General features: G+C 37.2%; 1 protein-coding gene and 1 long non-coding RNA gene across 2 annotated transcripts; both read right to left on the bottom strand.

Moving 5' to 3' along the window:
• Positions 1-5,449: 5,449 nt before the first annotated feature.
• Positions 5,450-9,507, bottom strand: LOC149083430 (uncharacterized). Its single transcript, XR_016193314.1, has 2 exons — positions 9,403-9,507; positions 5,450-5,849 (listed from the first exon to the last, which is right to left on the bottom strand). It is a non-coding gene; the product is annotated as an uncharacterized LOC149083430 (long non-coding RNA).
• A 554-nt stretch (positions 9,508-10,061) lies between these two features.
• LOC149083429 (retinaldehyde-binding protein 1-like) lies at positions 10,062-17,282 on the bottom strand. Its single transcript, XM_089236933.1, has 3 exons — positions 17,054-17,282; positions 11,396-11,641; positions 10,062-10,212 (listed from the first exon to the last, which is right to left on the bottom strand). Exons 1-3 carry the CDS (start codon positions 17,202-17,204, stop codon positions 10,205-10,207), a joined length of 405 nt encoding a protein of 134 aa, XP_089093059.1. The 5' UTR covers positions 17,205-17,282; the 3' UTR covers positions 10,062-10,204.
• Positions 17,283-17,649: the final 367 nt, after the last annotated feature.

Genomic DNA, 17,649 nt, shown 5'->3' with positions numbered 1-17,649 from the left:
CCTCAATCTCAACCAGGAGAAAATTCTTCTTACATACTAAATTGAATTTAGTTAAAATAAACAGAATTTTTGTAAATCAGGTCGATATCTGGACACCTGGGCTAGGTAAGGATCAGGAGGGGGGCGATGGAGGCAGACGTTCAGCCCTTCCCAAAAGCCCTATTATTTGGAAAAAATTCATTCTGTCTTGTAAAATACGGAACGATCTAATGACATATTTACTCTAGATTATAGCGCCTACCATGAGCTATGGTTCAGTGAGCTTTCTTTTTGGTGGGGGTGGGGAGTCTATGACGTCATATAGCCACTGTGCTGGTCGAGCGGTCATAGTGGCAGACTTGCATCGCAACGACCTGGGTTCGAATCCCATCGCCGCAGTGGTGGTCGGTAGAAGTTGGTTTTCTGTGGTTCCCAACTTCGAGATGCCGATCTGCCCATTAAAAAGTCTCACCGCATATAGAAACAGGCCTACACCGATAAAACCTTCAAAACATTACACTTCACTCATAGTTCGAAAAATATGTGGTAGATGGCAGCACTATAACAAGCATTACACATAAACAAGCTTCACGTTAGGTACATAACACCGCCATGCACATCCCAACATGTACCAATTCGTTAGAAATTCCACAGATGAATATAGACGATTTACATGTGTGGTTTAGTAGCAGTAGTAGTATGCCGTCATAATATCATGGGTTCTGGGGGGGGGGGGTGTCCCATACGGAGTCGGAAGTTACTACTTATATATTTATAAGTCTTACTCTCGAAGGTGATAATAACAGATCTCATCTGATCTAGGCCTCCAATAGGCATGAGGTCCGCGCATCAGCCAGCTGTTAAAAACCTTCGTATAGATATAGCGGACAGCGACTTCATCCCCTTGACTTTTCCTGAAAATTCAGAATTTTCATCAAATCCGGAATTACTTCATTCATTAGTTCTATATTTTCATCTGAGCTAGAATCGTTTCATTCGATTATTTTTAATTCATCAATTGTGCGAAATTCTCATCAGTGTTTCGGGAATTGTTTTTTCCATTAGGTTAAAATTACCTTCAGTGCTAAATTGTCATGAATTTTTGTGTCAATTTACATTTTATTGCGTGTTTTAAATTTTTTTGTATGGATATTTCTCAGTATTTCCGTCTATTCTGAAATAATTGATTCTGATTCCTTCACCCCCCCCCCCAATTGTTGGGACGCACTTGGCCCCCCGTAATTACATTCGCACCGGACTCCGCGTCTGGTAATGGGAGGCGTGGACAACACCAACTAGAGCAGAAAGCTTCCGCTTTAACGTCATTGAAGTGGTCCATTTCACCTGTAGCAATTGGATAAAGCAGGCCGACGTATATGAAATCTTTACCTTTTTTGCGGTATATTCAATGACTGTAGGTGAATTGGACGACTTCGGTGACGTCACGAGCTTCGTGCGGATGCTTTCTGCTATAGAACGTGGTGGTCTGGCCAAGCGGTTCATCATTACCCGGGACTCGAGTTTCTGTATTTTATTCCGCCCTCCGTGGCTGCCATGAATTAAAGATTAAACGATTTTTACCTTTTTCCCACGGATTTTTGTCGGCTGTCATTGTATCAAAAAGTATTTATCTAGGATGAAACAAACCCGAAAAAACTCCAGCACTAATTTTTAAATAATAATTTTTTTTTTTCTGTCCAGTGCGAAAACGTTAACTAAAAATTTTTTTCTCATAAAAAATGATGCGATGATAATATGAGACGGGCCATAATTTGCATTAACGAATGCTGATGAGGCTTGAAAGCATATTTGAAAGATAACATCTCTCGGAAAGGCTTCTTGTTACGGTAATCGATGTTCTCTTATTTGTGTTTCGAGTAGTTTCTTATCAGAATTGACACTCTTTATTTAATTAACTAATGAATGAAAACCGTTGAATAATCAGTTTTCATTATTTTTATAAAATATTAGAATAAACCAAGCCTCTACCTCTCCCTTTCCATTGAAAAATACAGGGTGTTTCAAAAAGAATCACCCGATTTTAAATGCGTATATTACGAAAAACATTGAACATAGGCACTTAAGATTAATTTTATATTACATGGCTAATCATAAAGTTTTTTTACAAACCAAATAAAAGGTGCTCAATATGTCCACCTTGGGATGCACGGCATGTGTCTATACGGTAGTCGATTTCGTTCCAAACTTTTGGGAGCATCTTTGCATCTACTGCTGCTGTTATGCGTATCTTTAGTTCGGCTAATGTAGCTGGAAGGGGAGGCGCATAAACGTTGTCTTTCATAAACTCGCACAAGAAGAAATTGCACACTGTGAGGTCCGGCGATCTTGGAGGCCAGTTATGTTTAACTGAATCGTCAGGTCCCGAACGGCCGATCCATCGTTTAGAAATGTGATTGTTGAAAAATTCTCGAACGTCCAAGCTCCAGTAAGGTGATGCCCCGTCCTGTTGGAAAATGAAGTCATCCGAATCGGTTTCAAACTGTGTTGAAAAGTCAATCTTGACAAACACTGAAGGAAAAGCGTTAGCGCTACCCGTCGGCAACTGCGTGAAACTCGAGATTTGCCCCTTTCTACCTATACATTATTCGATCAAAACTGATTAAAAGCTAAATGAACGCCAGGGGCTCTGCCACCCGACTTATCCCGTTGCCGAGATCTCCTCCAGCCCAGCTTCGTAGCAGAGTCTGAAACAGAGTGAGTGCACCTAACAGGCTCAGTGTGCAGCTAGCGTTGTGTTTTTGATATTTCAGTGCTGCCATCTATACTTGAAATTGTGAGTGAAGTGTAATGATTGAATATTTGTAACTTTGTGTAGGCCTGTTGCTCTCTGTGGCGAGACTTTTTAACGGGGAGATCGGCTCGCGTTCACGGCTTGAAGTTGGAAACTACAGAAAACCAACTTCAGCCGACCACCACTGTGGTGACGGTGGGGTTCGAACCCGGGACTTCGCGATGCGAGTCCGTCACTATGACAACTCGACCACCACAGCGGCACGGATTGCAAGCCGAATGCTTATGATTAGTATGTTTAAGATCGGATGATTATTTTTGAAACACGCTGTATTTCAGGTTTTTTAGAAATAAGATAATTGATTGAAAATATCAGCTAATGCATGTACGAAAATTTTCAATATAGGGATTGATTACTTAATTCTCCCTTGCCGCAATTCACTGGAAAACCGTTGATCCTGGAGGCATACTTCAAATTACAAAGGCATTCAAATAACGTGTAACTCAGATACGTTATTCGTGTTGTAAGGGGTTGTGAAGTTATTAAAAAAAAAAAATCAACTTTTTATACGGATATCTCCTTACCCCCTTTACACAATTAGAAGGTCCTTGCTCTGTCTTCCCTCAGAGAAACAAAAAATTTTTACGTTTCTTAATACAATATTCATTGAGATATTTGAATTCAAAAAAGGTAGAAAATTTGGAAAGAACAGCATAAACTAACGCTCCCTTTCCTGATTTATGCTGTTCTTTCTTAACTATCCTTCGCGATTTTTGAAATGAAATAAAATCTCAGTGAATACTACTTAGGAACTCACGTTCACAATCACTAAGGATTTCACGTTCCACTTGGAAACATGAAATTTTTTTTTGTTGGCCACAGGAGAGACAGGGAAGCAACTTTCTAATCAGATTTTTGAGCACGAAAGATAAGAAGTTAATTTGTATGTTTCGATAACCATACAATTCCTTGCAACATGAATGACTCATCTACGGTCTACGCTTTTTTGAATACTATTTCCAATTGGACGGTTTGTCAATAATTTGCGGCAAGGGGGATTAAATAGGCACCCTGTTATACATCGTCTGTATAAAAATTTCTCGGAACATATTTTTTTCATTAGGCGGATTTGTGATGCCACGCGATGGCCACAGATGGCATTGAATCCAATTAAATATCATCATCCTCTAGTTTTTATATTTTGTGCGGGGTTTATTTTTTCTTTCTGTGGTGCGTTAGGTCTTCCTGACTCGGAGATACTGATGTTACTCAGTTACCAGAAGACACGGTATCGAATATTAACGCTGGACGTGTCTGGCTTTTCTACTTGCTCTCTTCGGCGAGACTTTTTAAGGGGCGATCGGCTCGCATTCGCGCCTCGAAGTTGGGAACCGCAGAACACCAACTTCAGCCGACCATCGACTGCGGTGACCGTGGGGTTTGAACCCGCATCCTCACGATGTGAGTCCGTCACACATTGCGTGACCGGTGAATATTGAAATGTTAACGATGTTTTAATTTATTTTATGTCATTGGACCATAAATTAAGCATAACAAACTATTTTAAAATAAAATAAAATAAATAAAATATTTTAAAAAATTTAAAAAAAATGTTCAATTTTGCCAATTTTTCTACAAATTTCAAGTACGATGCGCGACCGGAAGATATTAACCAATTTTAAAATTTTTTACGTCGTTTTTCTTCTTATTAAAGGAGGCAACTTTTCCGCACTATATATAGCTATTTGAAATTAAAAATTCATTTTTTTCGACCCACCCTATTGTGCGCAACTTTTCAAGAAACTTGGAAATATTATGGTTACTATATGACTCGGGATTCCTGTAATTTTTTGTGTCTCGACTATTTTGATTTAAAAAATTACCCGTTTTTTCCCCCGTATACCCACCGATGCTTCATTGAATTTTAAATCTTTACTGAAATCAAGGATTAAGAGTATTTTTATAATTTCTGAATTATAATGTGACAAATGTGATTATAATTGTCATAACCAATTATTCATCTCATTGGCTCATACATTTGTTGAATTGAACATTTTTTCGTGAATTATATTTTAATTCGCGGCGGTTTTTCTAGCGCTGCATCTCCAGCCAATTGGCGATTTTTGCAGTGATTTTATGTTAAATGACATATTTTCATAAAGCATTTTCCAAAAGCAGTTTTTTTATTATCTCGCTCCCAGAAACTACAATAACTTAAACAGTGATTTAAAAAATGATAAAAATTTAAACTTCTATAGGAGAAAAATCCATTACATAAATAACCAATAACATACAACTTCTATACTTTAAATAGAAAATAATAATGTTTTAAATAGCTTCAGAAGCAATTTTAAAATTATAATAAAGTTGAAATTGACACGTGATCGGATTGATTGTGAGAACATGTGTGCCATCAGCACCAGCAAGAACACGAAATACAACTCTGACAACATAAATACGTCAGGGCTACTTATATTTTCACACAGAACACGCTCCTGCGTGTATGCGATTCGTTAGAAATTCCGCTGAGCAATGTGTATCATGTGCGCTTATGGTTAAAGTACATGTGAAATAACAACCATGAAATGATGACAATCAAGATTGTTCTTTGTATTGTTGTAGCGCTGATTTTGAAATATTTGTCTGCGTCAGGAAAGCGGTTAAAAATTAAAATCAAATATATCACCACTTACATTCAATTCTTTTATTAATCGCATCAACAAAGTTACATTTGAATTGAATTTTTCACACTTTTTCTTCAAAAAATAGAAGTCATCATGACACCATATTATCACTTTGAATAATGCTCACAACAAAATGATGTTTTTATTGCTCTATACGTATGGGCGAAAATGATTATTCCAAGTTAATTCGATGATCATTGCATAATTTTTATGTCCTCCTCTTCTTCCTAAATGACTGACGAACAAAGAAGAATCTTCTACATTCAGGACTTCGATGATTCCATTATGGAAACAACGTAGTCTGGCGTTGATATCGTTTTGGTCCAAACGTTTTTATATTCGTCCTCTTCTTTCAGGTCTCCTCCGTATTCTACGGGTAGGACATTTTTCTGCACGTAATCAGAAACTCTGTGTGGTTTGTCGTGGAGTATAATCTGTGAATAAAAACCAGTTATTACGATGCGAAAAGAAAGTTTGCGTGGTTCAAATTAAAAAAGAGAATTAACACGTTTCAAAGACGAATATAAAATGTATATAAATGTTCGGCTTCAATTCCATTTTATATTCGTACAGTATTTTTCGGGGTCAATCTCTCTTTTTCTTTTATCTGAGCCTTATTCATGAGAAAAGGGGGCGTATTCACTTAGGAGCCCCTTAGTAGGTCCTTTCCAAATTTAAACAACTCGTGCATTGATTGACCAAATATTTTTTACTTTCGTTCCACGGAGGAGAAGGGGAGTGGAATTGGTGCTTTCTTTGTCCAATTTGCCCCCTCAAGTGGAAATCAAATCCGGATTTCTATTCTACCACTCTTCAAGCTGTACCAACCGATTCAAGATCGTCTATAAACGGTGTTGTGAAATATACCCCCCATTCCCCTTTGGGGAAGTATAGGAATATGTGTACGGTATACAAATTATTGAGTATTGCTGTTCCTCGTTTTATTATTACCAGAGCTGGGAGGTAGGGGGCAATCATCTGCACAAAATCGAGAAAAAGTCTTGGGAAAAGATGTGACACATTTTACAGAAGGTATGGTTATTTCCACTCTGTCTGTTATAATGTGTATCAGTGAAATTTTTAAAATTGTGGAAAGTGTTAAAAAAGAGCCCAAAACATTATTTTATTTTCACATTTTGGTGAAATCTTGAATGGTGTTTATAAAATTGAACACTGTAATTAATTGTAAAATAACCAAATGCCATAGTACATTCCAGAACCTATTTTAAAAGTGTTTATGCAAAACAATACTCCGTAACGATTCCTTAAAGAACGTTAAGTGAGGGCCAAAATGTAATGTTTGCACAGAGCCCGAACTTGAGGAACGTGATGAATTGTTGGCCCGAATTTATGTTGGGAACGAGCCCGTGGTAATATTACTTATCAGAGAGAGAGAGAGACTTTTTCAATTACATATTTACTTGTGGTGTATTAAATATAGAGTGATCGCGGAAAGATAAAATCGAATGAAAGAAAACGTAAGAAATCGGTAAATATTCCATTTCCTCCCCGGGGAGAACGATGGAATCGTTCAGGGGAAGGGTGAGGGTAGGTGAGGTAGCAGGGCCATCCTTACCAGACGCAGGGTGCGGTGCGAAAATAATTGCGGGCCCCTTAGCTCCCGGTTTTTTTCCTTCTGTGGAAGAGGGAAAATCGAAACTCTTAGAATAAATGCTAGAAAGAATTTTACAATTAGTGAAAATTCAGAATAAAACAAAAAAAAAAAAAAAGAATTTTGTGTGTGTGTGTGTGTGATGAAAATTTGAAGTAATCGAAAAAATAACCACAGAATTGATAGGAATTCAGAATTTATGGAAGAAATAATTTCAGAATCATTTTTTTTCGGGAAGAAAATGTGAAATTCCAGAATTATTTCCATACAACTGCAAGGCCACAACTAGCAAAATCCCCAATTAGGCGGATGAGAAAAATATGCCACAAGAAATATGGATGTCATGCATTTCTAAAACACAGCAACCCCCAATTAAAAATGCGATTATAGAAACTAAAAGTTACGTATACATGATACGATTTAATACGATGCCCATAAAAATAATTATGTTTGTCTCCTACGCATTCTCTATTTATCCCAATATGTTTATTGTGTTTCTTTTTAAACGTGTCAACTGTGTTGGAATTTACTACCCCCGTGGATAAGCTATTCCATTTATTAACAACCGCATCAGAGTAAAACTCCCTGCGTCACCACAACCTAGAACTGCTCCTTAACAATCGATACCGGTGTCCCCCTTGTCGAAGCAGTCGATTGACGGCGTATTAATAATTCATGGTCAGCCCTATCCATGTCGCTGAAAATTTTGCACACTTCGATCATATCCCCCAGACACATTCATCCAATATAAACGTTTTCAAAAAATTATGCCTCTTCATAACTCAGCCCCGTGTGCCAACAAGGACACGCGTAGTTCTTCTCTGCATCCCCTTCAACCAAGTCTATGTCCCTCTGTAGGTATGGTCTCTAAACGTACTCCAGCCGAGGACGAATTAAGCCTCGGAAAAACGAAAGAATGATTTTAGAAGAACGCGAAGAGTCCTTTTTGAAAATCAAACTGAGCATTCGTTCCGATTTTTTGACCACGGAAAATTTTGATGCAATGTTCAGAAAACCCAAACCGCTCGTGAATGAGAATTCCCGAGTTGGTGACCCGGTTGCATCCCGGATAGTGACACCATTCAACTCGTTAGTGAAACATGGGTTGTTCGTACCAAAATTAGCGACCATGCACTTGTCAACGCTAAATATCATACTCAATCCATTTGTCATGCTGCAATCCTATTTATGTTTGTCTGGAGCAACTCCAATTCGCTTTGATTCCCAACAACTCCCATTAGCTTCATGCCATCTGTGAATTTGCTAACAATCCCATCGATACCCTGATCGAGTATATCGATAAAAAATGCAAAGTGCATGGGGCCAAGGACACTTCCTTGAGGGACTCCCCTTGTGACATCTGTCCAATCAGAGAAGTCCCCGTTCACCATAAACCGCTGTGACCTATCTCCCAACCACGATTCTATCAAATTCAGCAAGTTGCCCTAAATCCCAATTTCATGTAAACGCTTCAAGAAATTACCAGGTTGGACTCGATCGAATGCCTTCTGGAAATCAATGTAAACAGCATCTACATTTTTGCCCGTACCCAGAGCCCTAGTCACGTGATCATAGAGGCAAAAGATGTTAGTTACACATGACTTCCCCTTCTTGAACACATGCTGATTATCCGACAATACACTATTCTCGTCTAACCACTTCACCAATTTTTTTTTGATAATAATTTCCAAAATTTTCGAGAGGAAGCTCGTCAAATTCACTGAACGATAATTAGAGAGACAGGATCTGTATACTACACTTTTTAAATATCGGAACAACATTAGCAAGCTTCCAATCCCTTGGGATGACACCCTCAGCAACACTACTCCCGTAGATCTGCGCGACTGACACACGTGGAGTAATAAAATCCCCTAGGTTTTTATTACTCCATGCAACACCCGTACATAGAATATCATATTCCCTATTAAAAGCCGACGCGAAAAAGTCATTGAAAGCACTACACATATCTAAATCGAGATAATCTAATCGAGATCGTTTTTCTCAATCGAGATAAAAATGTAGAAAATGCAGAATTACAGAATTCAGAATTACTTCTTTGTAGGTAAAAATGTAAAGAGATCCAGAATTCTTTCTTGCTAGATGAAAATACAGATTTTGAGAACTGATGAAAATTCAAAATTTATGAAAGAAATTACTGTTAGCATAAATACGGACCCGGTGCGACTGCACCTGTTGCACACTCCTAAGGGCGGCTCTGTGTGATAGAAGCTACGGGTATAACACATGATCCTAAGAGTTGGGGGTGGTGAGGAAAGAAGTCATAAGAAGAGAGTAGTGGAACAAAATTTTTTTGAAACTCTGCTTTTTTATATTAAGATAAATAACCAACAAATGCAGAATTCTTGATGACTTACCCTATTTTTGAACTTTTCGGAGCATACTTTAAGCACGAGAGAACACGCCATTTTGGCAAGCGTTGATGGGTTCACCAAATGAACGGCTTTTACTCTCGAAGGAAGGCAATCCTACGTGTATGAGAATGAAATTAGACTTAGAAACATAATGCAGTTATCATTTTTATCCTTGGGGGGGGGGGGGGGGCAAAAAAATTTAACTAGAAAATTTTCGCCAGTAATATTGTCAATTATGTAGCTTAGTTTGCTTCGTTGCTTCGAACATTGATTTTTTATTTTTTCGCCGAAAAAGATCACACACACACACACACGCACGTGCGTGCGCGCAAGTTTTAAAATACATCAACTCAGCTGGCAACACTTGAAAAGCGCCAAGCTCAGTGTCTTGATTCGACCCTCCACCCCTTCTTTCTCGTGCAACCTTGGAAAAAGGGCAGTTCCTTTGTCATAGACCAGGGCTGGCCAACCGTGGCACGTGAAAGCTATTCAAAAGTTAAAGAAATTCAAAATTCCATTTTTAAATAAAAATTCTCTTCGAATTCTAAATTATTCGTTTGTGACGAATGAGAAAAAGAAATATGAAAGTATGTACTCATATTTTGAAATATGTACGTACTATAAACATTTGATACACGGCGTAGATGTAAAACGGCGTGAAGTATTTCATGTATCGCAGCGCATGATTCTGGAAATCGTATACAATGATGACATCATTAACTGGTGACATGGGATCTTTCAAACAGTCCAGAGCGCCCATCACTGTATGTCTCATGTGCTCTTCAAAGCTAGATTTCGATGTATTCTATCTACCTATTAAATAGCCACATGTGACAGAATGAAACGCAATTTCAGAAAAATGAGATAACTCCATACTCATCGAGAGACATCAAAATTGTGATAAAAGAATTTCTTCTCCAAATTAAACAAAAATAATATTATTAATCCTTCTTCATAGATAAAAAGTTAGCATTATATTTTAATTATACTACTACGTGCAAGACTACTACGTAAAGAGTAACATGATTACGCAAGAATGAATACATATAGAACCCGTCTATTTGGTATTTTTTTCAAAGTAATTACCCTGTTCAATTACGCATTTCTGCCAAGGTTCATACAAAGATGTGAATGCGGATTGCAAGCCTCCTTTGTCACATCCTTCACCGAATTCGTCGCTGCACTTCTTCGGAGCTTGAGAATCGATGATTAACGTGATTGTGAAAGTATCGGAATGTGATGTTTTACCGGTAAATCAGACACAGGAGGGACCCGTGAGCCGACGCGTTATCGTGATGGAGCACCCCAAGACTTATCCTTCCAAAGATCTGGCAACTTACGTCTCATCGTATCATGCATGCATTATGTAGCATTAAGTCTTGCGGTCGAAGGCTATAGCTCTGTAGCTTTAGTAAAAACCACAAGACGGACATTAAGAAGGTTGGCACCACCCCTCGAACCTGACTCCGCTTGCTCTCGATTCGGGAATAATTTCCGTCTCGCCCAGTCAGATCTGTACTGAGTAATTTGGCGTCGTCCTGTTTACGAAGTTAACCTGAATGTCCTTACGGGTGGGACAATGGTGTACAGATGTATTACTCAATCATGAAGACATTTAAGGATTCACAGGACCCTCTTTGTGTCAGATTACTTGTCAAAGCATCACGTTTCGATGTTTCCGCAACCAGCTTATTCCCCTAATCTTGGCCCACATGTGACTTGTTTTTTCCTTTTCCTCGGATAAAGAATTTTGTTAACGGCAACGATTCTCAGACTCCAAAGAAGTGCAACGACGAAGGCACTGGAGGATGTGACAAAATAAAATGCTTGTAATCCATATTTACATCTTCTTACGGACAATGGCAAAAATGCATTATTGCACAGAGTAACTTCGAAGGAAATACCAAATAAACACGTTCAATCTGTATTCCTTCTTCCGTAATAATATAGGTCACGGAATTTTTTGAACATAGCAGTTGCATTTTTAAGTACTTACCCAGTCTAAGAACACAGACAACGCACCCGTCTTTATCTCTGTGAGGCAAAAATTTCAAAGTATCTTCGTTTATGAGTCTATCTGTCACTTCTGGATCGAGTGTCATAAAAAATTTCGGATTCTTCTTGATGAAAGCGACCGTTTTCTTGATGGAAGCCAAAGCTTCTAGTGTCCGATACTTCCGGCCTCTCAAGTACATGACGATGGCATCGTCGTTGAACCATTTGTCTTCGATACCTTCCTCTTCTGAGTTGATAAAAACATGACAAAATCAAAAATCATAAAAAATGAGTTCGTAAAATCACATCGCATACATTTTTAGTATCGGAATCACGGCCGTGATACAACCACAGCCATAGATCTGAAAATACAAATGAACAAAGAAATATTTTAAGAACGTTTCAAAACCTGTCTGTTTCATTGATAATAACGAACTTCGAGTTAATTTACCGGATTCACAGGGCCAAAGCCACCCTTTGGGATGTCCGACCGCACCTACAGCATATCACGGGCTCCACGCTTCATGGGACCCCGCACTCACGGTACATTTATTTTAGAATTTTTCCCAATTCTTAAACTATTTATTGTATCAATTTTTAATTTTCGTCGAAATTCTGGCATTACTTCCTCCGTAAATTCTGAATTTTCAGCGATTCTGGAAGTTTTTTCTTCCGTTGATTCCGAATTTCCGTCGATTCTGGGCTTTTTTCTTTGATTAATTCTGAATTTTCATTCGAGCAAGAATTATTTATTTCAATTATTTTCAAATCAAGTCGAAAAGTTTAATTAATTTCAGTAATCGTTTCCCCCTCATTAGTTTGAAATTACTTTCTGGGCCGAATTTCCATCAATTCTTGTGCTAACTTACACTTAGCTATGTGTTTGGAATTTTTTGTATAGGTATTTCTCTGCATTCTTTTGCATATTCTCAAATATTTTAGATGTGCAAGTTCCCTTTCCCCACAAAATATATAAAAGTGAAGAAGGAGGGAGGGGGTCGTGAATACTTTTGGTGCCCCGGAATTGTTGACAGGCAACCGGCGCTTAAATTTTTTCACCGGGCTCTGCGTCTGGTGAGGGTGCATTTGAGAAACTCCGAAAGTTGAGACCGCAACGGACAGCAAAATTTCAAGTTCCCAAAAGTTGAATTATAATACATTGAATATACTTATTTGCTGTCTTCAACTGCTTGACAAAGCCTTTAGCTCAAAATTCTATCAATTTATGCGTGTATCATTATTAACAAATCTTATTAACGAACACGGACACACACCAATACTGTAGAGGTAGCAAAAGTACTTTCACACCGTGCCGAGAAAATCCTAAGCTTGACTCTGACCTCCTCTAAAGACTATTAACTAAAATATAAAGGAACTTGGTAAATTCAAACTTTTGGAAAATTCGGATTTTAGTGTGATTCCTCCGAGATTCTAATTGAATTTAATGGTGGAATTACCTGTTTACTTCGAATTTTTTCCCCGAATGATTTGGATAATTCGAATTTTGATTCAGACATGTCACCTGCAAAATGAGTTTTTTCTCTCTCTGTATTCCTAACTTTAGGTCATCTTGTTCTTTATTTCGTGGTTTACTCATTTTTACCAGAGTATAACATTTAGCCTATATTAAAACGTTGAAAAAAGTTAAAGTCGACACAATCCGCACGCAGTGGTGGTGGAGTGGGCATAGTGATGGAGTGGCATTGCGAAGATCCGAAACCGACCATCACCCCTCACCCCGCTTTGGCCCCATAGTGTCTTGATCCTTTCCTCATTTATTTTACCTTTGATTGTAAATTGAAATCTATTCAACCAGGTTCGAATAAATATTATAGGACCAAGACACGGTTAACCATTCCATAAGACGAGAGGAAAACAACACAACACTTCAGTGAACAAATAAATCAGAGTTCAAGGGTTTAAGTTTAAAAGAATATTTAAAAAATTAAAAAAACAGACAAGTTGTAGGTTGCTGCCGGATGGTTATACACAGATTACGAAATTCATTTTAAAGGTTGACTTGCATGAGGTTGACATGGTTTTAATGTCCGAAGACGGTGACCAGTCGATGGACGAATTTGGAGTTAATGTAGGGTGATAGCAGCTGAGCGGGAAAACACTCCGGAATCACAAGTTCTTAGTTCGTCCACATTTTGAAGAAGCCCTCTGTCTTTACACTGGTGGTGGTTGGCAGTGAATTCGTGGTGGGGTCTCCATTAGAAGCCAGTGTGCAAAGAGACAACTATCGACGTATCTCTGATGATAGGTGAAAATCGGACCGGAGTTGTTTTACATGAATAGCTACATGACGATGGTCCGAGCCATCAAACAAGATGGCCCGTGGGCAAAACCTCGGAAGGCTGTCAGCTGTCATGTGGTCGCCGATTACTTTGTACGTTAACTTCACTCCGCACTGTTTACTGGTAGCTGTTATTTCACATTACACTATTTTACAATATTTTACATTATACTATTTGCTTCCGCGACACCGGAGAGCGAAAACCACTCGTTAAGCTCGCGTTACGGAAATAAACATGGCCGCTAGCGCCTACAATTTTCGATGAAGGTGAGAGCAACGGAGACAAATTAGTTAGAATTGGAAATTATTCATTCATTTTTAATTTATCAAGTTTTCATTATAATGAATAATATAGTTCTCTGAATTACGTTACTTTAGTTAGTAACATGATTCAGAGACAGCATTATCGTTTAAAACGTTATCTGTACACATACTGATTGGAAAAAATTATTCATAGTGATAATTCGTTATAAATTATCATACTCGGTACAAAGATAAATCACTCTACAACGTTTTTTTTTCTTTTCAAATCTTGCATAGAAATTATTATTATTTAACTGGTGAATCTCTCTATCGCGATATGTTTTCAAAACATTTTGTGAAATTCGCTACAATATTTTTTTTACATCTCGTTCAAAATCGACGTCAATATATTTTTAAACGTCTCCATATTTTTCCCTTCTTAATTCGTTTAATAACATCGATATTTTGTAATATCACTGATAGTGTTAAAATAATCGTATTGCTACTTTCTGTGCAGTGCACATAGAAGTGTAATGCAGTAAACACCCTTTTACACACACACACACTATACGCACTAAGTACACTATAAAAATTCGAAGTAAATTTTATTAATCAACAAATTTTTTCTAATCCTTGAGTGCATTTTCTGATAGGAGTATAAAAGAGATGTCAACAAAACAGTGTAAATTTGGTGACAATTCATTTTCATGTTGTGTGAAACAAGGAAACCAATTGTCTAATTAATGATGTAAATAAAAGGCTACTTGTTCTTGATTTTGTCTTAATATCAAGACGGTAGATAAATATGTAAAATCATGGGAATATATGATGGTGATATTTTTGCTAGTCGTTTTGAAAATTCATATAACATCATTGAACATTTTGTTTTAAACGTAATAATTTAGAAATTTCCTCTATGACAGTTTCATGTGCGTGCATAGCCTATCTTTTTCTCAAATATTTGATGAAAATAAAAAGAATCCGGATGATTAAAAAAAATATATGTAGCTTACGAGGTAAAAACTGTAGCTTATTAAATTAGGGACAATCAAAAACACAAAATAAATAAAAATACAATAATAATAACGCACTTGTTTTGCAGCACTTGTTGATAGTGATGATGTTTATCAGCAGCGGGGAAAATTATCTGATTGGTTCATCTCTTTCGTAGCTAACGCAACTCTCGGACAAGAGAGTTTTTCGTGAAATCGATAACGATATACCGCCGGCTGCTGAGAAAAATCGAGTTTTTAACGATGGTCGTTGAGATTTGCGTTAAGGGCGTGACGTCACTAACGACCTCGTTGTATAACGACGTGAACGTGATAGACCCCCAGACCTTCGGAGAATTTCCTCTCGCCAAGGACCCCTAATCACACCCCCTGAAAAACAAACATTACCTGATATGGCTCCATGACCATCTCCTTCACTCTCTTACAACCCTTTGTAATTCGATCTGTGTTTCTCATCTGGTCCCCAACTGTATCTTAAGGCCTAAATTTTCTATAGAATAGATTTTGCTTTCCAACTACATTATTATTATATACCATAAAATATACAATTAAATATATACATAAGCATATGATTAATTATGCAAGATTCCGCTGTACAAATAAAAATCCAACATCCCATAAAGCAAATCCATTCCATATAATAATCTTTTCTTTTCTCTACAATTAAAACTATTTTAAGATTAAGTTGATGTAATGTTATGATGAATTTTGACAATTCAACGTAACAATAGGGGATATAAGCTTACCCAGATGGTTTTATTCATGGTGGAAGAGCTCCTCTTCATGCGGAAGCTTGAATGCTGAAATCCTATTTTATTTTGTTGAAGATTCATGTCTCTCTATCATTATTGTTCGTTTATTTTTTGGAGTATTCAAAATATCCTATTAATATTTTTAATCACTTCCAAACGCGATTCATAGGCTTGTTCAACCTTTAGAAACAAAAATTGTGGTTAACTGAGACGGATGCGGAAATTGGAAAAGACGTAGAGAATAAAGTCAGAGGCTACGGACATGTTAGAAAAACTAAAGCCGTTGAAGTTCAAACCTCGTATCTTTCACTCTCAAAAAATCATATCATTTTAATTTTATACAATGTTTAAGAGCATCCAAAAGAAAACAAATGAAAATTATATATTTACGAATGAAATAGTATTTTTATCATTTACGTTTTACACAAACACTAGTTGCGACAACGAAGAAACTAGTGCCACATGTGGTAGCATTCGATACATTTTTATAATTATCAAGAATTTTCGACTTTCCGTGAAAATTTGTTATCTTATATCGATGAATTGGAAAATTAGAACTTTTTTTTGCTGTCCCTTTGAGATTTATATTATCAAAGTTGGACAATTATCGAAACGTAATAGAACGGCATGGATAAATGATTCTTATCCTGGCGTCATATGACCCTCTCGTAGTCCTAGGGTAGTCTTTCCAAAATCAATAATACATATCTAAAAACCTGGAAAATTTTGAGTGGGAACAAAAACACCGTTATAAAATCAAAGAATTTTACAGTGGTAGAGGAGGGCAACAAAATCATGTTGTACCCAACTCCACAAAAATCCTAGTGCTAAGGACTTCAATAGACGACAATGTACAAACTGAATCTGACACAAATACAAATACAACGCCACAACAGGCAAAATGCCCAACGATGTGTCTGAGAAAAAGATGCCCATAAAAATATGGATGTCATATATTTCAAAAATGCAGCAATGTAATTAATAAAAATTATACACAATATACACACGTGATAAAATATTATACAATGCCCATAATACTTATGGTTGTCTTATTCACGACAGATATTGACACCCCTCATTGTAAATTTTAGAGAAAGTAAAAGAAGAACGTAAACGTCCTCAGAATTCAAAAGGGGAACAGCGTGGGGGTGAAGTTTTATACAGAAAATGCTGCGAAAATCTACTTTTGCACATTATGTCAATAGAGCATTTATTGAGCGGAAACCTGTGTTGAAAAAATATCAGTCCCTTGCGATTCCGTTTAAAAGACAGGTTTTATACTGTAATATTATTGTCTTTAAAAATCAGTTTTAAGTTTACACATAATTAATTTCATGGACTATAGAACTTACTACGAAGCAACCTTCTAATTTCTTGCACTTGTTCTTTCAGTTTCTGTGGCGTCTCCAACAGTTCTTCTTCAGCTTTCTTGACGAATTCCGGGGGAAGATATCCCATATTATATGGATACGTTATCAGAGATGTTTCATTAAGAGGCTTCATTTTTGCACAATCGGGTTTTGTTGGTGCTTGAACCGCTTGACTTCCAGTCGGTTCGGGAATATGTTTCTAAAAAAATTAAGAAAAGAGCCACGTACGTCCAATGGAAAAACGAAAAATCTATTGAGGATCTCTTTGCGATTCAGCCTTTATTAAACATACGGACACGTGGCTATTAATATGACCTCATAACGTTATCGCAATAACGACAAACTACCCGTTCTACTTAGTAGGAAATAATGAGATTAAAAGACTATTAGAGGTAAATGAGAACTTTCAATGATACAAGATGAAAAATATAATCAATGTTAAAACAAGTATATGCAAGGCATATGGGCATAAAAATCATTCCAAGAAAGTACACCGCTCTCTGTAAACAAAACAAATAACTAACACTAGAAAGAATAATCGAATGTATCAGAAATTTTGCACGTTGGAAAACCGTAGG

The sequence above is a fragment of the Pholcus phalangioides genome, unplaced genomic scaffold (genome assembly GCF_987345545.1).
Source record: "Pholcus phalangioides strain wild (caught in Gottingen) unplaced genomic scaffold, Ppha-v1.0 ptg000009l_1, whole genome shotgun sequence".
Classification (NCBI taxonomy): Eukaryota; Metazoa; Arthropoda; class Arachnida; order Araneae; family Pholcidae; genus Pholcus; species Pholcus phalangioides.
Note: the sequence above shows the minus strand (reverse complement) of the source record. Positions and strands in the feature narration are given on the sequence as shown.